The sequence below is a fragment of the Pan troglodytes genome, chromosome 8, assembly GCF_028858775.2.
Source record: "Pan troglodytes isolate AG18354 chromosome 8, NHGRI_mPanTro3-v2.0_pri, whole genome shotgun sequence".
In the NCBI taxonomy this organism is placed as follows: Eukaryota; Metazoa; Chordata; class Mammalia; order Primates; family Hominidae; genus Pan; species Pan troglodytes.
The window spans coordinates 135,930,273-135,952,398 of NC_072406.2; the positions used below are offsets into that span (position 1 = coordinate 135,930,273).

The 22,126-nt window shown below is 44.5% G+C and overlaps 1 protein-coding gene across 5 annotated transcripts in view; it reads right to left on the reverse strand.

Moving 5' to 3' along the window:
* Positions 1-22,126, reverse strand: part of CPXM2 (carboxypeptidase X, M14 family member 2) — a 232,864-nt gene that overhangs the window by 129,334 nt on the left and 81,404 nt on the right. For all 5 annotated transcript variants that reach the window (XM_054659951.2, XM_016919556.3, XM_508093.7 and 2 more), the window contains 2 exons: positions 22,006-22,115; positions 1,783-1,922 (listed from right to left, as the gene is read on the reverse strand). In XM_054659951.2, coding sequence (XP_054515926.1) covers positions 1,783-1,922; positions 22,006-22,115 — 250 coding nt within the window. The remainder of the gene's footprint in view (positions 1-1,782; positions 1,923-22,005; positions 22,116-22,126) is intronic.

Genomic DNA, 22,126 nt, shown 5'->3' on the forward strand with positions numbered 1-22,126 from the left:
TTACAAAACCTGAGTAACAGCATGAAAAATGTTACTGGTATGTCTTTAAGTTAAAAATAAAATAACCGGATATGTAACATTATTGCAATATGGGGGGAAAAATCTGTTCGCATAAGGACCACGGAATCATGCATAATGTTTTAAAATTTTGCTGGATGTTATAATATTGTCTTTACAGTAAAAAAAAAAAATTCAGAGTAAAATAGATGATGAGTCACTGCCTGACAATTGTCACTGTATAAGAAAGTCCCCTTTGCAGGGACAATGACAGGTGGTTAAATGTAAGCACAGATGCCAGGTCCATCTCACTTATCCCACTTTATTTATTAATGTCGACCTTCCAGAAATTAAAATTAATCTAGTCAGCAAATTAAACTCTGATTTTATTTGATTGCCAACAAGTAATTAGTAAATATTGAAAGATGCCAAGACATGAGCTTTGAGAGTGCAGTATAGATGGGAGGGTTGGGGAGGACTGCAGACGGGAGGGATCTGAGCTCACAAAGATCACAGTTTCCTAATGTTCACGCGTGGGGCATTTGTGATCTTGGCTTCTCAATGTCGGCAGATGTTAGAAGAATTTGAAGATTTCTTGTATAAGTTCAGAAAGCACCTGAGGTCCTGCTGACCCTACTGCGCCCCTCCACAAAGCCCCCAAGCTCTGCATGACCACCCTCCACATGGCTGGAGCCACACAACATCCCTCAGGGATGCAGCTCTACCTCTGTCTCCACAACCAGCCCTGAGCCGCGGTCGACAGGGTGATTTTGTTCATGTATTTTTGCTTGCTTGTTGTAAAATAAACATAACATAAAATTTATCATTGTAACCATCTTGAACTGTACAGTTTTGTGGTATTAAGTTCATTCACATTGATTTGCAACCATCTATCTCCAGAACTTTTCATCAAGCTATACTGAACCTCTGTACCTCTTCAACATTAACTCCCAATTCCCCCTTCCTCCTAGCCCTGGCAACACCATTCTAATTTCTGCCTCTATACATCTGACTGCTCTAGGTCATCATGGAAGTGGAATCATGCAGTGTTTGTCTTTTGTGACTGGTGTATTGCACTCAGCAGAATGTCCCCAAGCTGTACCCATGTGTAGCATGTGGCAGCATGCCTTCCTCTTTAAGGCTGAATAATATGTTTCACTGTATGCATATGTCATAAGACGGAGGGTTTTCAGGGGCTGCAGCCCATCTCTCCTGTGATTACCATCAGATCACACTTGTCACTGTCCCAGCCTTGGCCCTGAGTGGAATTCTGAGAAATGAGACCCCTTCTCATTCTCAGGCCTCAAGCTCTGTCATCCTTGACTTTCACTACTTCTCTCGTGATCCTCCATTTAGGAACCTAGATTTCCAGTCCTTCTTTCCAGGATCTGGACAATCCATGCCCTCTACCCCAGAACTGTGTACTCACTGTTTGTCCAGAGGTCCTGCCTTGGGCTGTGCCCTGGCTACCAGTCAAGACACTAATATCTCGTCCCAGAGCTGCCTAAACTGCCTGGATTTCACTGAGTCTGTGTCTACTCTGCTCTACCTTACAGGCAGATCTTTCTCTCCACTCCTGTACAGGGGGAGGGTGTCATTCTGAAACGCACCTTCCCTCCAGGAGAATGTGTCGACAACGAGCCCAGCCTCCTGTTCATATTCCAATTTTCTCCTCTTCTACTGCCCATCACCAAACACCTCTCTGCAACTTCCCTGTGTCTGTCCAGACCCTCAAAAGCTAGACCCAAAACAGGGTCCAGAAAGCATATGTCCAGGTACACTCACAGCCAGAGGGAGTTCCTCCCTTGAGTGATGACACCAGTGAATCTGGTCAGGCGCCGAGCATCCACTTCAATCCACTGCTGGAGGTCATTTCTTCCCGCGCACCACGCTCCGTCATAAAAATCATTTTCATTAATGCCCGCCTAGAAAGAAAGAAAGCGGTGTTCTTCAAAAAGACTCTTAATTGAAGAAAATTAAGACATATCTTTTCCTGAGGCTGAGAGGAAGGGAGGGAGGATAGGAGAAGAAAATGAGGAAGGTGTTAAAGAAAAAATAATTGTGCCCTGAACTCCTCATCCTAAATCATAAAAGGGAGTTGCTTAGTATCCACAAGTTGAAAATATTTCAATATACCATGTCCTCTTTTTGCCCAGTGTGAAAGATGAAATTTAATGAGTACTCCTACTACTCATTCATCTAGCACACATAAACCATCTCCCACACAGCAGCCCACGCACACCAGGTGCTGGGGACGCAAAGGTGAATCGTTCCCTCCCAGAACCTCGCCATCTAGGCAGGAAGAAAGATGTGAAAATAGATGAATTAGAACACAGTGGGGCCGGTGCTATTTCAGGAATATGAGCAAACCGCTGCGGGAGCATTTAAGGACAGAATCACTAACTTAGTATGGGGCCGATCATAGACAGAAAGCCCCAAGACCAGGGGATACTTGAACTAGGTGTTGAAGGGTAAGTTTATCCAGTGAACATTTGTTTGTTAGTGTTTATGTCATTTGATGTGTTCAGTATCAGCTGCTATTACTACCAAAAATTCTTTTTTTTTTTTTCAGAGATGGAGTCTTGGTATGTTGCCCAGGCTGGCTTCAGACTCCTGGGTTTAAATGACCCTCCCTCCTCGGCCCTCTGAATAGCTGGGACTACAAGCACACACCACCATGCCCTGCTCAAAAATTCTTTTGATCTGAATTTCCAAGATAGGTAAAGTTTTTGCTCTGGAATTTTCTCTATATTATCACCATGTGAAGAGATAATTCCCTGACTCCTCGCCTCCCAAAAAGGACATTTGAACCAAGTGAAGCATCCTCGTTTATTAACCCTATTTTTCCGTGGCTATTTCACAAAGCTATTTTTTTTTTTTTTGAGACGGAGTCTCGCTCTGTTGCCCAGGCTGGAGTGCAGTGGCGCCATCTCAGCTCACTGCAAGCTCCGCCTCCCGGGTTCACGCCATTCTCCTGCAAAGCTATTTCTTATGATCAGATAAAAAAAAAAAGTCTGAATGATAAAAATGATCAGCCAGCCCATCTTCCCTATCTCTGAGCATTTCAACTCAAATTCTGGGGACAGCCTTACTTTTAATTGGCAATGGAAATGTGAAACTAAGAGTCCAGCTATAGTAGTGAACAACTTGGCCAAAGGTTCTGCTGAGCAAAACTCTATCCATCACTGCACCAGCTAACATAAGCGTTCTATCAGGACAAAACCACGGTACAGTGTTAGACATCTGAGGCTTAGCAGATAAGAATAGAACTGCCACATAGCCTGAGACATGTACCCTATAGAATCATGGAAACTGGAAGGAACTGTCCATCAGAGACTACTGAACAGGATTTGAAATTAAATTTAAGGCTCCTGGTTTTGCCAGCCTGAATATTTTGTTTCTGCTGCCAATCTCAGTTCTTTCTGAGCACACTGGACAGTCAATTAAATGTAGCACAGTGTCAGGGGAATGGAGAGCTCTTCCCAAAGATGACTCATTGGGAAGTGACAGCCACCTCTGCAAAATCGATTATGAATTTAAAAAGCAAGTGCCTGGGAGAATTCAGTGAAAGAGGAGGTACCAGCCCCAGAGATGTTACAAAATTATACCATCATGCAATAAATGATATTCAGATGATGCCTCCGAGAAACCACGAGAAGAATGCATTCATCTCTTTCTCTTTAATAGTGTAGGGAAATCGCTGATAAATTTTGGAGAAATTTCAATTAAAAGTTGGTGAACCAAAAGGTTTGATTCTTTAAAGGGTACGCTAGTCTTGAAAACGTCACTAACATAGAATGAATCTTTCTACTACAATACCAAAAAAAACCCTGAGAATTAATGTAATTTTATAAAGGAAATTAAATTATATGCATTTTTTTTTTACCTTAAAGAAAGCACACCAATGCCCCTAACACACTCAATTTTGCTTAAGATAAATGTGGGAATTATCAAATCCATAACAAAGAGAAAACCTGATACTGTCTAAGGTCAATCTAAGAGGATTTTTCTGTTTCAAGATGATGGGATAAACACGTTAGTTTTTCTGTGTTCTTCTCTCAAAAGTCAACCCCAAGCAAAGAAAGCAAGACACAGAAATACAACTTTGATCTCTGATAAAACCAGAAGACATGAAAGCCCTAAATTACAATATATGAAGACAGAATCAGATGGAGGAATCCTGAATGACTCAGCAAGAGAAGGAAGTGCAAACGTCAAAACAGCACAATAAGAAGCAAGCCACACAGAACCTTAGAAAAGCTGAGAACCTGGGTTTCAAGATACCTTTGGGAGGTGAGGGTAAGGCAGGACTCAACAGGCAATTGCTTCAAAATGTGTATTAAAAAAACAACTAGACTAGGCACAGTGGCTCACGTCTGTAACCCTAGCTACTCAGGAGGCTGAGGCAGGAGAATCACTTGAACCAGGGGGGCAGAGGCTGCAGTGAGCCAAGATTGCACCACTGTACTCTAGCCTGGGTGACAGAGCAAGACTCAGTCTCAAAAAAAAAAAAAAAAAAACAATTAATTCCCCCATATCTCTACCTCCACTCCACAGAGGACCTGAAATTTTTCTCTGAAAAGAAAGCAAACTGTAGAGACCCTGGATTGGGGATACTAGGCACAGAGGAGGCAGGGGTGCCGTGATGGATGAAAACAGTAACCTCTGGGGGCATCAGCACACCAAAGAGTGAGATGTTCCAGCTCCTTCCCCCAACCAGCTATAGAACACCATGCAGCCAAGTTTATAATACACAGAAAAAAAAAATGCAAACTATAATAGAGAACAGAAAAAAGCCTTTAAAAATCTATAATTAATATTTCTAGAAAGGTCTTGATTTCATGAAACAAGAACAGAATACTCTAAAAAAGGAAAAAGCACTGAACAAGAAAGAGCTCTTGGAAATTAAAATGTGAAAGTTGAAATTTTTAAAATGTCAGCAACTTTTAAAATAGAAAGGCTTTCTATTTTTAAAACAAAAAGGCTAAAAAGATAAAGTTGAAGAAATCTCACAAAAAGTAAAACAGAACACAAAAATAGACAACAGGAGAAAAATAAGAAAAGCAGAGGAAGAAATCCAGAAGAATTTTAGGGGGAAAAAAACGACCAAATAAAAACTATACTTTCCCAGTTAAGTCTTCAAAACACGTAAGAATCTAGTATACATAATAAACTAATATACACACCATGGAATATCATTTTGAAACTTCAAAACATCAGAAATAAAGAAAAGATTCTAAAAGTTTCCAAAGAGGAAACAAGCAGTAAAAGGAACACACACAAAGAAAGAAAGAGGAGTAAGAATGACATCAGAATTCCCAATAGCAGCATCTGAAGCTAGAAGAATGGAGGGATGGTGCTTTCAAAGTTCAAAAGGGAAAGATTTTTCATCCTAGAATTTTTACACTCAGCCAAACTATCAATCATGATGGCAAAATAAAGACATTTTCAGATTCACAGACTCTCAAAAAATCTATTTTTCATACACCATTTCCATGAAGCTACTGAAGCAGCAGTCCCCAACCTTTCTGGCACCAGGGACTGGTTTTTCCACCATCTGGGGGTGGGGGATGGTTTTGGGATAATTTAAGCATATTATATGTATTGTGCACTTTATTTCTATTATTATTAAATTGTAATATATAATGAAATCAAATTACACAACTTACCATAATGTAGAATCAATGGGAGCCTGAGCTCGTTTTCCTGCAACTAGACATTTTCATCTGGAGGTGATGGGAGACAGTGACAGATCATCAGGCATTAGATTCTCATAAGGCGCGCACAACCCAGATCCCCTACATGCACAGTTCACAATAGGGTTTGCGCTCCTTTGAGCATCTAATACCACTGCTGATCTTACAGGAGGTGGAACTCGGGCCGTAATTTGAGCAATGGGGAGTGGCTGTAAATACAAGTGAAGCTTTGCTCTCTGGCCTGCCACTCACTTCTTGCTGTGAAAGCCCCGTTCCTAACCAGCCATAGATTGGTACTGGTCTGTGGACGGGGGACTTGGGGACCCTGTACTAGAGGATGCACTCCAAGAAAATGAGGCAGAACACTACAGAGAGGAATATATCAGACCCAGAAACCAAGGGTTCCAACATAGCAGAGAGTTATCAGAATGATGGTGAAGAAGACCCAAGACAGTAGCCATGTAGGAGACCCAGAGAGTAGCCCATACAGAATGCAGCAGGTGAAATGGCTTCTGAAAGGGTATCTGACAGAAACGTAAGACACAAAGCAGGACTAAAAACCACTGAACAGATGTGGCTGCATAAAAAATGATACTGAAGGTTTTTTTGTTTGTTTTTTCAGATCCAGACCTATTGCAGGGTGTGGGGACAATATGTTCTTAAAAATACAAGCAGACCCAGGAAAACAAAAGGTTGTTAAGAAATGATATGAAGTAAATATTTCCTGACTCAAAATTAAAGTATTTCTGGGCTCAGTAAGTAGGAAGCAAAATTTTCAGTCATAATAATGAAAACCTTAGATACAGATTTACCCAAAAATTGAGCTACAATTTTATTGGAAAGATGGAAGAGGGGAAAGGGGTGATAAAAATGGGTGATAGCCTCATCTTCCAGAATAGGGATCTAAAACATCAAGTCTACATTTAGAAATTGATACAGATCAATATGTGCATATTATTTAGAAGTGAAGATTTCAGGCCAGATGCGGTGGCTCACGCCTGTAATCCCAGCACTTTGGGAGGCCAAGGTGGGTGGATCACTTGAAGCCAGGAGTTCTAGACTAGCCTGGCCAACACGGTGAAACCTCGTCTCTACCAAAAATATAGAACATTTGCCGAGTGTGGTGGTACAGGCCTGTAATCCCAGCCACTCAGGAGGCTGAGGCAGAAGAATTGCTTGAACCTGAGAGGCGGAGGTTGCAGTGAGCCGAGATGGCACCACTGCACTCTAGCCTGGGCAACAGGGCGAGACTCTGTCTCAAAAAAAAAGAAAAAGAATTGAAGATTTCAATTCCCAAAGAGACAATTAAAAAGAGTTTCCAGTAGCTGTGCCATCCACAGTGCTTGATGGCAGTCAGGGGCCGGGTGGAATGTGAAGTGTGTTTGTTTGTTATAAAATTGATTAAAACAAGTTTTAAAAAGCAATTTTAAAAAGTAAAAGGAAAGGGATACATAGATATAGAGGGTGACTGATACAATGTCTACTGTTTATTCTTTCATTTTTCAGGTATCTACAGAGCATTGACTACGTGCTAGGTATTATGCAAAGGGCTTTGATTTCTGAGAGACAGAGACAACAGTGAATATCAAAATCATTCTGCGGCAGTGAGTCACTGATCTGCACTGTACATATTTCATAATCATGGGCTGCCTCTACACAGAAACATCTGGAAGCAAATAAAAAGTCATATCCAAGTGAATGTAACTATTTAGTGACTCCAGGATAATTGACTTACAGCTGCCTCTCTGTAGACGTATCCCAGGGCTATTTGGAGAGAAACAGGATAAAGTGATAGTTATTTTAAAATATTTTTGAGAAAAAAATTTAGAAGCAATAGCTGAAACTATAGATTATCAGCAAGTTAATGCCTTTTCAGGGGGAGGTTATCTAAAAAACGTTAGCTGTGACATTTGATTAGTAAAGTAAGTAATCTGCCATAAAATGGCCATTATGTGGTCTGAATGTCTGCCTTCAATAAACCTCTGTAATAAACAACTGCTATAAACCTATAAAACTTTCCAGGTGCAATCAGCTGATCCTTCTGCAAATTGGCAATGCACCTTGTCCCAATTCCAACCTTAATCATCGGTAAAGTAAGCTGTACAAAAACACTGTATTCATTGTTTTTGAAGCAATTTTTAAAACCAAAACCAATTTCTTAACTATTTCCTTGCATTGGCCAAGGAAACTAGTAAACATCCACGGTTTAAAATTAAAAATATTTAAAAATAAATTCTATTCAACACACCATAAACCATTTATTAACTATTTAAAAGAAGAAAAGATGAAGAAATATACTAACTGAAAAAGAAACAGGCAAATGTTTTCACATCAACATTCTAATTCAATTTAACTCCAATCTGGGAAATGCTTTAGCCATTAAAATTGTATATCTATGGAACAAGTTTAATTCTTAAACAATTATTAATTCACTTATGAGTGACCCAATAAAGATTGTGTATATCCTCCTGTGCACTCCAAGAAGGCAGCACAGCTCAGAATCGCCTTCAGAAATGCATGCAGGTCAAGTGCAAGTCTTCATTCTACAGCTCATTATTTAAATACCCCCAGTTAGGTCAGTTGATCTATAAAATGAGGATAGAAATAAAATATGTGATAATACCATTGTCACAGTTACAAGTATTTTGTATAGTGCCTGGCACAGAAAACACAGTCAATACATGGAAGCCACTGGGGGTACAAGTATGATTCCCTTTATGTTTAGTATGTGCCTGCTGTGACCTGTGATTACATTTGCTTTATGGTACAATTTCAGTTTTGTTCTATTAATAGGTAAGTTAGGTCCATTTAGCCCATTGACAGATGTTCTTTGTCTGAATGAATCATCCGTGTTTCTTAGATATTCTATTTTTATTGCTTCCTGTGGCTTTGTTTTATTTTTATCTATTGATCGGTTTTGTGTTTTTTGTTTTTTTTGCTTTAAGTGCATATTTCCTCTGAAAATGCTAACGAGCTGTACCTTTGTTTTAGTGGTTGATTTAGTAACTAAGTCTTTTACGTAACATACTTAATTCTGTATTTTTTAGAAAGTACCCATTAACTCCCTACTATAGGCAGTGATGAAATCATTATTTCTACTTCCTGCTGCCTCTCCTCCTTCCCCTTTATCCCTTTTATCACCTAATTTCGTTTATTATATTCTTAACGTTCACTCTTTTTTTTTTTTTTTTTTTTTTTGAGACGGAGTTTCGCTCTTGTTGCCCAGGCTGGAGTGCAATGGCACAATCTCGGCTCACTGCAACCTCTGCCTCCTGGATTCATTAGCTGGGATTACAGGCGCCTGCCACCACATCTGGCTAATTTTTGTATTTTTAGTACAGACAAGGTTTACCATGTTGGTCAGGCTGGTCTCGATCTCCTGACCTCAGGTGATCCACCTGCTTCAACCTCCCAAAATGCTGGGATTACAGGCGTGAGCCACCATGCCCGGCCTAACATTCACTTTTAAAAGGCTAAATCAAATATACCTCTCTTCTTTAGTTAAGCAGCTTTTTCGTAAAGTTTTCATTAATTTTATAATAGATACAGAAAAGTGTGCAAATCCTAAGTGTGCAGCTCATCCAATTTTTACAAACTGCATGTACCCACATAACCACATCCAGACCAAGATGTAGACCATGAGCACCATGCCAGAAGCTCCCTGTGCCCCTTCCCAGACATTAACTTCCCCCAGACATAACCACCACTCTGACTTCTATCTCCTCAGGTTGGTTTTCTTATTTTCAAACTTTATATAAATGAAACCTACTGTAACTACTCTTTTTGTCTGGCTTCTTCTGCTCAATATTTATTATATCTGAGAGATTCACCCAGACAATTGCATGCAGTAGTAATTTAGTCCTTTTAACTGTCATATAGCATTTCACTGTAGTACATAAAAAATGACTTATGATATATCTGGATTATTTCCATTTGGGGGTTATAAATAATGCTGCTATGAACATACCTATGCATGTCTTCTTGTGCACATGTGAGCACATTTCCATTTAGGAATGAGAGTGAATCTGTTAGGTCGATGCGCATGAGAATGTTCAACTTTAATAAATACAATAGTCCCCCATTATCTGTGGTTTCTCTTTCCATGGTTTCAGTTATCTGAAGTCAACCACAGTCTGAAAATATTAAATGGGAAATTCCAGAAATAACCAATTTATAAACTGCATGCCATTCTGGTAGGGTGACAAAATCTCACACCGTTTCTCACCATTCCACCTTGATGTGAATCCTCCCTTTGTCTGGCGATCCACGCTGTCTACTTTAGCCACCCAGTAGTCACTTAGCAGCCATCTTGGTTATCAAAGAGCTGGTATTGCGGTGCTTGTGTTGAAGTAATCTTTTACTTAATAATGGCCCCACAATGCAAGGGTATTGATATTGGGAATTCAGATATGCCCAGGAGACAAGTAAAATGCTTCCTTTAAGTGAAAAGATGAAAGGTCTCAACTTAATTTAAAAAAGAAAGAAAATTGTATGCTGAGGCTGCTAAGATCTACGGTAAGAATGAATTTTCTACCTGTGAAATTGTGGTGAAAGAAAAAGAAATCCATGCTTAGCATCTAAGAGCATTTGGTACTATCCACAGTTTCATGCATTCATCGGGGTCTTGGAATATATCCCCCAGATAAAGACAGACTATTATACTGCCAAACAGGTTTCCAAGTGGCTGTGCTACTTTACATTCCCAGCATTTTATGAACGTTTCCATTGCCCTACATCTTTGCCCACACTTGATATTATCCTTTTTTCAAAGCCATTCTGGTGTCTGTGCATGCTGTCTCATTGCGGCTTTCATTTGTATTTACTTGACGACTAATGGTGGAAAGCTCTTTTTCTCATGGCCATTGGCCATGACATTGCTCCATAACCACAGTGTAGCTCCAGTCACACTGGCTTTGCCTCAGTCCTTCCAGTAGACCATGTTCCCCACCACCACAGGGCCTTTGCACACACTCTTCTCTTTGACCTGGAATGCTCTTCTCTCCCTCTGCCTACCCTTTGTCCAATAAACTCTCAACTTATAATCCTTCTTCATATATTAGCCCAAGTACTCACTCCATCCTCAGGAAAGTCCTCCAAGCTCCAGCCTGAGGCAGATATATTGGGCATACAGAACCACAGTATTGAATTGTGTTCCCCCTCTCCAAAATAGGCTCATGCCCTAACTCTTGGAATCTCAGAATGTGACCTTATTTAGAAATAGGGCTGGTGACCAGGCACGGTGGCTCATGCCTGTAATCCCAGCACTTTGGGAGGCCAAGGCGGGCGGATCACAAGATCAGGAGATCCAGACCATTCTGGCTAACACAGTGAAATCCCAGCTCTACTAAAAATACAAAAAATTAGCCGGGCATGGTGGCACACACCTGTAATCCCAGCTCCTCGGGAGGCTGAGGCAGGGGAATCGCTTGAACCCGGGAGATGGAGGTTGCAGTGAGCCAAGATCACGCCACTACACTCCAGCCTGGGGGACAGAACGAGACTCCATCTCAAAAAAAAAAAAAAAAAAAAAAAAAAAGAGCTGGTACAGATGCACTTAGTTAAGATGCAGTCAGATTAGAGCAGGATGGGCATATCCAGCATGACTGTGTCTTTAAACAAGGGGATATCTGAACACAGAGACACACAGGCAGAGGGCAGATGATGTAGAGGCTCACTGGGAGAAGCCTGAGGTACCAGGAAGGCAGAGACTGGGGTGATGCATCTACCAGCCCAGGGATGCCACAGAATGCCTGAGGCCACCAGACGCTGGAAAGGGCAAGGAGGGACCCTTTCCTAGAGACTTCGGAAGGAGCGATGCCCTGCTAACACCTTGATTTCAGATTTCAAGCCTCCAGAATTGTGAGAGAATCAGTGTTTGTTGTCTTCAGTTTCCCTATCTGGGCTCCCAACTTTGTCGTGGCAGTCCCAGGGAATGAATGCACCTGCTCCTCTCCTTCCCAGGACTCATTGTAATTATGCATTCCCAGGTGGGATTTTTTTCAGTAATTTCATCTCCCCATTAGATTACTAGATTATCAGAGTTGCAGGTTAAAAAGCATGCCCGACTCCCTTCTATTCTCTTGCATCCTTCATCCAAACCTCATCTGCCCTGCATCAGAAAATCCTACTTTCAAAATAACCTAAATCCAACCACTTCCAACCCCCCTCCATCACGCCTATCTTGGCTCAAGCCAGTACCATCTCCTGTCTAGGGCCTGAAGTCACCCCCCTTAACAGGCCTCTGCTTCAATGCTTGCTCCCCAAAAGTCAACACAGTGACTAGTTTGATCCGTTTCACATGTAAGCCACAGCATGTCATTCCTGTGTCCAGAACTTTCCAGGGCTCCCCTAATTGGCTCACGGCTAAAAGCCGAAGTCCTTCCAGGGGGCCTGCAGGCCTCCTATTACCTCTGGCTCATGTCTTCTCCCCTGATGCTCACTCCAACCTCCTGCTGCCCCTTGGCTATACCGAGCATGCTATACCTGACCTTTGCTCAAGCCATCCCCTCTGCCCAGAATGCTCTTCTCATACCCCCTTGGCTCCCCATTGACCCCCTTCTTGAAAAGTAGCTGCCACCTTCCTAGAGTCTGCCCCCCTGACTACCACTGCCAGCTGTCCGCTGGTTTTGTTTCCCTTCTCTCCATAGTACGTGCCACCTTCTAACATACTATAATAGTAAACACTATGATTTGTTACATTTCCTGCTGTTATGGTTTGGATCTGTGTCCCTGCCCAAATCTCACGTCAAATTGTAATTCCCAGTATTGGAGATGGGGCCTGGTGGGAGGTGATTAGATCATGGGGGTGGATCTCCCCCTTAGAACTGTGTTTGATAATGAGTGAGTTCTCATGAGATCTAGTTGTTTAAATGTGTGTGGCACCTCCCCAGTCTTTTGCTCCTGCTAGGGTCATGTAAGCAGTGCCTGCCTCCCCTTCACTTTCCGCCATGACTGTAAGTTTCCTGAGGCCTCCCAGAAGCAGAAGCCACGATGTTTCCTGTACAGCCTGCAGAACCGTGAGCCAATGAAACCTCTTTTCTTAATGAAATCTCCAGTCTCAGCTGTTTCTTTATAGCAGTGAGAGAATGGACTAATACATCTGCCTTGATTTGCCTCCCGCACTAGAACACAAGCTTCAAGGTGGCAAGAATCCTTGTTTTGGTCATTTAGGCATCCTCAGCACCTAGAACACGACCCAGCACATCATAGGCCCCCAGTAAATATTTGCTAAGTGCTCAGGGCTCTTCTGTTTTTGCTCAGCATTGTTTCCTCAGTTCTTATGACAGTGCTGAGTGCATGAAAGGTTTCCAGAGGTGTGTTGTGTTTTTGTGTTGTTGTTATAATAAAATGAATAAATAAAAGAAAGAATCTGGCCAGGTGTGGCGGCTCATGCCTGTAATCCCGACACTTTGGGAGGCCAAGGCGGGCAGACCACTTGAGGTCAGGAGTTGGAGACCAGCCCGGCCAACATGGTGAAACCCTGTCTCTACTAAACATACAAAAATTAGCTGGGCATGGTGGCACGTGCCTGTAATCCCAACTACTCAGGAGGCTGAGGTGCAAGAATCACTTGAACCCGGGAGGTGGAGGTTGCAGTGAGCAGAGATCACGCCATTGCACTCCAGCCTGGGCGACAGAGTGAGGCTCAGTCTCAAAAAAAGAAAGAAAGAAAGAATCTGCTGTTATTCTTTCTTTCCCTCCTCCTCTCCTTTTTCCCCCCTCCCTCTCCCCACCCTGGCTTTTTCTGCTTATATAGCACTTATTGTGTCCTTGAAGCACTAACACAGAATGACCTACACACCTGATTCCCAACCATGCACCTCCAGGAGACGGTCATCTGACCTGTGTGTAGCAGGGCAGGTGCCTTGGGGAACCATCCCCATGAGGCATCACTGGAGAAGCAGCTCTGACTGCTGAACGGACACACAGGCTCCGGGGGTGACTACTGATGCCTCTCAGATCAGACTTTTCTGGGCCCTTCCTGGATGTGGGCGTGGGAGATCCTAGGGGAAACTCAAGCCAGTGGTCAGGGAGATAAGGCAGCACAAGCTGGGAGGCAGGGGTGGCCCAAGAGCTAGTGAACAAATATATATATATATATATATATATATATATATATATATATATGTGTGTGTGTGTGTGTGTGTGTATGTAAAATATATATATATGTATGTAAAATATATATATATTATATACTTTTATATATAATATATATAATATATTTTATATATATTTGTTTTAGAGATAAGGAAACTGAAGTCAGGGGCTAAGTGACCTGCCCTAACCCCACAGCTACTAAGTACAGACCTGAGACCCTAATCTCAGTTTTCTGGCTGTAGATAACCCAGGGCTCCTTCCCTGCCAGCTCCAGCACCCACGTGGTGGCTCGGCTTGTTCAACAGACAACCCCCGGAGCCTGTGTGTCTACTCCGCAGTCATAACTGCACTGTGCCTTCTCCAGTGATACCTCATGGGGATGGTTCCCCAGGGCACCTGCCCCACTGTACACAGGTAGGATGACCGTCTTCTGGATGTGCACGTCTCCCGGCAATCAGGTGTGTAGGTCATTCTGTGTTAGTGCTTCAAGGACACAACATATGAAATTTAATAACATATTAAAGAAAAATGCACATAGCAAACAGAACAGAAGCTATATCTGAACCAGATAACCCTGTGGTTCCTTAATAATCTGTGGTCCATGGGTCAAGGAGGCTTTGGTGGTTTTGGACGCTTTTTACTTTGGTTACATTGTCCTTCTACCGGCTTGTGTGTCTACACTGTAAGCTTCTTGAGAAATGAGAACAGCATATTACCATCATACTAGATATTCATTTTGATTTTTCCAAGGGAGTCACAATTTAAAATATTCAGTCCTGTTATTCCCATAAAAATCCAAATACCCAAAATTCCAGTGTTTTGGCATCCAAACACTGTCTCCCAGACTGTTTGCTTGAAGCCAGATGTAGAACCAAATCCCTTTATCAGAACAAACACGACATTCCTTGACTCGGAAACTATGTCTACTGTGATTATTTTTGCCTCTGCAGCACTTAGCACATATATGGCCCCCAAGAAGAACTTGTGAGACACAGTAAGGTTTTGCATAGCCAGGAAAAACAAAAACAAACAAACAAACAAACAAAACAGAAAATCGGGAAGGTCTGAAGGAAGAGATAGGCTTAGGGTCAAAGACACAGGTGCAGGGCCCAGCCACAGGCAGGTGTGGGTCGGGCACAGGTGAGACCTGGGAAAATGGTACTGCCAAAGGTTCTCCATAGACTTCCTGCCAGGAGAAATGTGGGCGGCCTCCACTTTTGGTCAAAGTGGGGCCCCAAGAGCACTGGGGCCAAAAGGTACAGGGAGACACGTACAGGATGTGCCCTGGAACATGAGCTGTGACACAGGATAAAACTCAGTTGGTTCAATGTTCTAAAACTGCATTCATGTCTTCATGCGGGGTACAAATGAAGCCACAGGCAGCAGCCACCTCCAAGTATCCCACCTCATTTTAGGTAAAAAGTGGATGAGAACACTGGAACTAGATTCTAGTACTGGCATCGAGGTGCTCCATATAATTTTTTTAAGGAAATGACTGAGGAGAGGACTCATGATTCCTTCCAGCAGTGCTGGGGAAATGGCTCTGACAGACACTATTATTATGGCCAGACGTTTCCTCCTGGAAGAGCTGCAAGAGGTGAGCCTCTCTCTCTAGGGGACCAAACTCTCAGTCATTTCTAACATGGGTGAGACAAGACCTGGTCCACAGAGTGCCAAACGACCGTGACCAGGCTATCACAAGGACACCCAGAGCTGTGCAGGGAGTGTGCTACGTTTTTCCTTGTGACCTCAAAACATCAGCTGTTTCTTCCAAGCTCTGATCTGAGCACCAACTTTGCTACATCCCCATTTATAAGGGATGTAAATCGGTCCCCAGTTATAGGCAGGAATTGTGGTGACATCCTGAGTCCCAACCACACACTTGGTGTTTCATTTCTTCTGATCACACGTCAGACCGTGACTTACTTACTGTAATTCAAATTCTTGAGAATGAGGTTGAAAGCCAGCCCTCTGACACGGCAGTGCTTACTACTGCAATCTGTTTGAGGCTTGCCAGCTAAGAAAATATCCAAAATAATAACAGTGGTGCAATAAATCACTTCAGCAGGGCTGCTGTCCCCAAACCCCCTTCCTTAGTTTATGACCCAGGGAAAATATCTTAGGGTCCTCAAAGGAGGATTCTTTGGGGTGGGGCAGGTGATGAGCTGCCATTAGATGGCCCACCTGAATATAGGGTCACTTCCTGAGACTACCTACAGGCAAAGGATCCAAGCATGTTTTGTTTTGGTTTGGTTTGGTTTTTGTTGTTTTTGTTTTTTTTGAGACAGAGTCTCATCCTCTCGCCCAGGCTGGAGTGCAGTGGCATGATCTTGGCTCACTGCAACCTCGGCCTCCCAAGTTCAAGTGATTCTCCTGCCTCAACCTCCCAAGTAGCTGGGATTACAGGCGTGTGCCACCACACCCGGCTAATTTTTGTATGTTTAGTAGAGACGGGATTTTGCCACATTGGCCAGGCTGGTCTTGAATTCCTGACCTCAGGTGATCCACCCGCCTCGGCCTCCCAAAGTGCTGGGGTTACAGGCATGAGCCACCGCACCTAGCCCTAAGCATGATTTTAGAGGTCATTGTCAATATGTTCTCTTGGAGACTCAGAATGTTAATTTCCAATCTGTCTGTAGTTGCTCCCAGAATGGAAGAAACCAGTGACTGTTTCTAAATGAGATCACAGCCTCACAAGTGAGTTAGTATAAAAGGGTCCTGGGCGCACAGGAAGAATAATCATAGGTGAGGGGCCGAACTTTTGCTCTCCTGCTGAACTGGATGTCTTCCTTGAATTCCTGAAAAGTCTATTTTGTCCCAATGTAGTGATAAAATGTAAATGTTGGTTTTTTTCTCTAACCTTATATTATTAAGTTAACAAAAGTAAAATTCTACTTGAAAAAAAGGAAGTATTGAGTTATAAGGACTCTTTCAAAGTCTTCTGCTTAAAGTGATGGAAAAGGAGACAGGTATTTCTGTAGTAACATGGCAAATGCATTCCAGTAAAAGTTCCCAGTCTAAAACCCAGCTCACCAGCCAGCCCATTCAAAATCTATACAGGTCTGGAAGCAGAAGACTGAAAAAAATTAATTTTAAAAACACATTAGCACAATTAAGAAGACACGTTGAGTTGCTCAAAACAGTGTTTAAATACAGCTGTAATTATAGGATTTGATCTGAAAAGGAAACAAGCAGGGAGGCAGGTGATGCCAGCGATGGAAGGCGGCGTGGAGATGGAAGGCGGCGTGGAGATGGAAGGCGGCGTGGAGATGGAAGGTGGTGTGGAGCTGCTGAGTTGAAGGCTAGGGCAAAACGGAGAAGAACCTGAGCAATGCACCAGCACAGGCCCCACTGACGCCGAGGAACAGGAGGCACAGGGCACCACGCACGGGACTCCGCAGCTTCCACGCTCGCCCCTGACAGTGCACTCTGTGGTCAGGTGCTGGTGCTGGGTCCCACAGACTATTCATAGACTCCACACTCACCCATGACAGCGCACTCTGTGGTCAGGTGCTGATACTTGGTCCCACAGCCCATTCATAGACTCTACACTCACCTGTGACAGTGCACTCTGTGGCCAGGTGCTGATACTTGGTCCCACAGACCACTGATAGACTCCATACTCACCCGTGACAGTGCACTCCATGGCCAGGTGCTGGTGCTCGGCCCCACAGACCATTCACAGACTAGCAAAAGTCACACATGAACCAATGCTGCTTCTGTGTCATAATGACATCATCCCTGTATCTGCCAACCACACAGGGCAAATATGCACTAGAAAAACACATGTGACAGCAGACCAGCCGGCCCGGCCTCCTCCTAGGCTTCTCCTGCTTAAGCTCCCTTAAGCACTGCAGCCACTACACAGAAGCTTTGTTGATTCAGCGCATCCATATGTGCAGACACCGCGCTCACACAGGGTGGGGAATACCCAGAAATGCAAGAGACACATTTTCTGCAAGCGGCTCAGCATTTGGCGAGGGTGCAGATGAATAAATCAATGTGAGATAACTGTCAGAAAAGAGAGATGTACACGGTTTGATCACTATTGCAGCTGTTGGACCTATACCACTTCTATCTGTTGACTTGGGAGGCAGTTTTATGGCATCATTAGGAGCAACAACTCAAGGTTTAAAGCTGACTAGATTCTTAATCTGCCCCTCCTGGGAAATGTGAGCTGAGTCATCCCATGCTCCCTGTGTCTGTTTTTCTATAAGGCAGAGGTAATAATAACAGTACTGTCTTCCATGTTGGAGGAATAAATGAAATCACGTGCATAAGGCACTTAGCACTGTGCCAATAATGCTTGGAGCTGATTCCCACTCTCCCTCTGCTAGAGACTGAAGCATCTTGAAGGCAGAGAATCCCTAGGGCTTTTTGTCATGGCCCTTTCCATGCCTGTCACATAGCAGGCACCTCACAATGGTCTGCTGCAAGAATGAATGCTAATAGGTAAGAATATGCATTTGAGAACTGCCAAAGGCAATTCTTTTTCTTTACTCCTTTTGACACTCACAATTCCATGACGGAGGAAGAGCCAGCGGTGGGACCTGCACCTTCCTGATGACGACACTGAGCCTTGGAGAATGAGGGCATCTCACCCGAGGCCACATGGCTGGTCAGCAGAGCGACCAGCACCAGCATCCCAGCCTGTGAGCCCCATCCCTTCCAGCCTGGACCACAGCCACATCTGCGCCTATAGAGTCCTGGGCCGGCACAGCGCTAGGCTAAACCAGCTCACAGCCTGCACTAGGGTATTAAACACAGTTTCTAATTCTGACATCTTGGGGTTTCTCGATCACAAAATCCCATTAGCTCAACACGCCTACAAAATACTCGTATGTGAGACAAGATGTGGTTATTTTTAAACTGCATTTCAAACCGTTCTGTGTGGGGAGATGTATTTTTGGCGCACACTGACTTTAATTATGCACCTGTGACAGTGGATTCACACTGCATGTGGCACTGGCTCTGGAAGACACAAACCACAAAAGTGGGCTGACCTCGTCCCCATTTCCCTGTGGCACAGGAGCACGGCCCTGCTGACACCTCGATTTAGCCTGGTGAGCTCCCCGTGGGGGACTGGGCCTGTATGTCGAAGCCCACAGACACACATTGCAAACGACACTGTCCTCTCTGGGGTTGACACCAGGTACCCGAGTGGGGTCAGAGCCAGAGGCTGGGGATGGCGGGCCCAGATTTGGCTATTAAAGCAGCAACTTCACAGTCTAAGAGCAGGTACGGAGACTTTCCGGTGAGAAAGCATCAGGGTAAATAAGATGCCCCTGAAGAAAGAAAAACCCACGAAGACAAATAGCACTGATGTGATTCCCACGCACGGCCTCCTTTTCACCCTGACCACAGGCAGGAGAATGCGCTCAGCCAATGCATTCACTGAGGGGAGCTTGGCATTCTGCCTGGGGTGGGCCTCTCACGGGTGAAAGACAACCTGAAGCCGGGAAGATGAAGTGAGAACAGCCTCGCCGGCTGCTCCCTGCTGGACGCCCCATCTACGGTGAGGCTCCTGTGCAGCCCAGCAAAGGCAGGTCAGTGAATAAACACCATCTGCACCTGAGCCAGGTCTCCGTCCATATCCTCAGTGCACCTCCCATGTTGCAGGTGCTATTCTGCACACCAGGGGCTGGGCAAGCAGGAGAAACAAGGCCACATCTAACATGGGGCTTACTCACAAGGAAGGGGCAGATACAACCCAAGGAAATAAGTAAATGAAGGTTCAGAGAGATACCCAGTCACCCAAGGCCAACCTGGGACTTTCCTCATACGGTAACTAGAAGCCACCAGAGCCTTTCAACAGAGGAAGGAGATGATCCAGGGAATGTTTTAAAATCAGAAGTCACCTAAGATCACCACTCAAGGAACTCTGCGAGTGATTAGGACTCTCATCTTTCTGATGAGGCAACTGAGCCTCAGAGACATGAGATCATTTGTTCCAAAGGCCCCCAATCTAGAAACATCAAGGCCAAGGTCTGCACTCAGCATGCCTGTCTACAACGTCTCATTGGCACACCCTGCGTGGCACTCTGCCGGTGGAATTCCCAACTGGAGGGACAAAAACACCATGCTCCCCCCACCTTCCCATTCAACCCCAACACATTTAGGATTAACGGGACTTTTTAATTTTTGACTGAAAGCACAAATAAATGTGAACACTTTCTCTTTTCCAAAGGATAATTTCAATTATAGAGAAATCATGCAAAGCATCGGACGACAGCCCCCCTAATTAATGCACAAAACAGGCTGCACACGCCCTGCTTGGGTCTGACTGTCATTTCCTCAGAGGCCTGGAGCCCCGTCTAGGGTACTGGAGGCACTGTGGGGACATGAACATAGCTCCAGCTCAAGCTTTGCGGGCTCATGTGTTCATCCTCTCATAAAACATAAGAGATTGTTTGCAGTTGACAGTTGTGCACATCCAAATATTTCTTATTAGTTATTATTCTTTTTTTATACGAGTATTTATAAACCAACCTTCGGATCTCATTAAAGTTAGTTCTACAAATGTTCTACCTGAATTCGTCTGAACTGAAAAGTGGCGGAGGTTAAGCAGTTCGAAAGTCTGTTTGATGCGGTGCAGTCCGAGGGGTGGGGTGGAGAAAGAGCAAAGCTTGGAGTCAGAGCTTGGCTCAGATGCCCCCAATCCCATGAGCTCCCTGGGAAGGAACCTTATCTGTTTGTACACAGTTCCCAGCACAGCAGCTGCCCCTAGCACATTTACACAGACCGCTGGGGGAGTCAGGGGTCCACTCTGCCACTTGGAAGCCATTAGCTTTGAGTGCACCCTTGATGGCTCTCAGGGCCAGGGGCAAGGAACCTCCTCCCTCCCTAGGCCAGAGATGGTGCACGTGCAAAGGGGCTTGGAAACTACTCCCAATACAGAAGAGCTATAGAAAGAAAACTAGAATATGGTGCCATTAGAGAGCCACACAGGACGGTAGAGATCAAGTGCTAAGTTGAGAAAGAACAGATCAGCAGGAGGTGGGGCAGGAACAAAAAGCCCTGGAGATGGGGCGGCAGAATAACTCCTACCCAAAGATGTCCACGCTCTAATCCGCAGAACCTGTGCATATATTAGATTACACAGCAGAGAGGAATGAGGGTCACAGATGGAATGAAGGTTGCTTGAGGAAGGGAGATGATCCCAGGCTATCCAGGTGGGCCCGGTGTAATCTCAAGGATCCTCAAAAGGGGAACAAGAAATCAGAACAGAGAACCAGACAGGCAGTCACATGAAGACTCCACCTGCCTTTGCTGGCTCTGAAGAAGGAAAGAGCCACTAGCAGGGAATGGGGCAGCTTCTCAAGACTGAAAAGGGGAAGAAAATTGATTCTCCCTACAGTCTCCAGAAAGGAGCATAGCCCTGCATACCTTGATTTAGCCCAATGAGACGTCTGTCCTCCAGAACTGTAAGAGAATACATTTGTGGGAAGAGGCTACATTTGTCACAGCAGCAATAGAAAACCCATGCATGGATCAGACGGGATTCATGTGAGTGGAGCATGGTTGGGCAGTAGAAGCTTCAGGCAGGGGAACCTGCTACAGAAAGGCCCTGGAGTCAAGAATTGCATGGCGTGTAGAGTGTGCAGGCAGGAGCTCACTTTCCTGGAGCAAGACCTTGGACTGATGGGACTGACAGAGAGGGAGGCCTGACAGTCTTGAGGCCCAAGGTCAGAAAGGCCCTTGAGCCTCCAGGAGGGAGACCAGCCAGGATGTGCATGGTCCCAGGAGCCATGCAGGGCTTGACCCGGGGGAACACAATGGAGGGAGCCACAGGAAAGCCTGGAAGATGTGTGTGTGGCAGAGACAAGAAGCATTGGCAGGGAGGCAAGGGAAGACAAATGCCACTGCCTCGTGTGCCACGGCTCTGCCCCGCCATGCCCCAGGCATTCCACCTTCTCCTCCTGTCCTTTCTGGACCAACAGCATATGGAAGAGAAGTGTTCAAAAGGTGGAAGAGGAACAACCTGGGTCCAGGTACTGGTGGTCTCACTTTTACTCACGACAGTCTTTGGAGAAGACATTGCCTCCCTGAGTCTCAGAGCTCTCTCTGTAAAATTAGGATCATTCAGCAATATCCTTTCTTACTGTGAGCATCCAGGCTAATGCATTTTAAATCCTGCGCATTGCCTGATCCAAGCTCAAGGAACCAGAGCAACAAACAAGGCAGTCAAAATCCTTCCAACCACAGGGCCAGGTACCTGGATGTTGAGTCTCCCTCGATGTGCACCCAGGCCATAGCGCTTCACCGTGGAGGCATGGAGCTGGAAGTCTGTGATTTTTAAGGTTTCCAGACCAAGAGGTGGGCAACCTGGAAAGGAC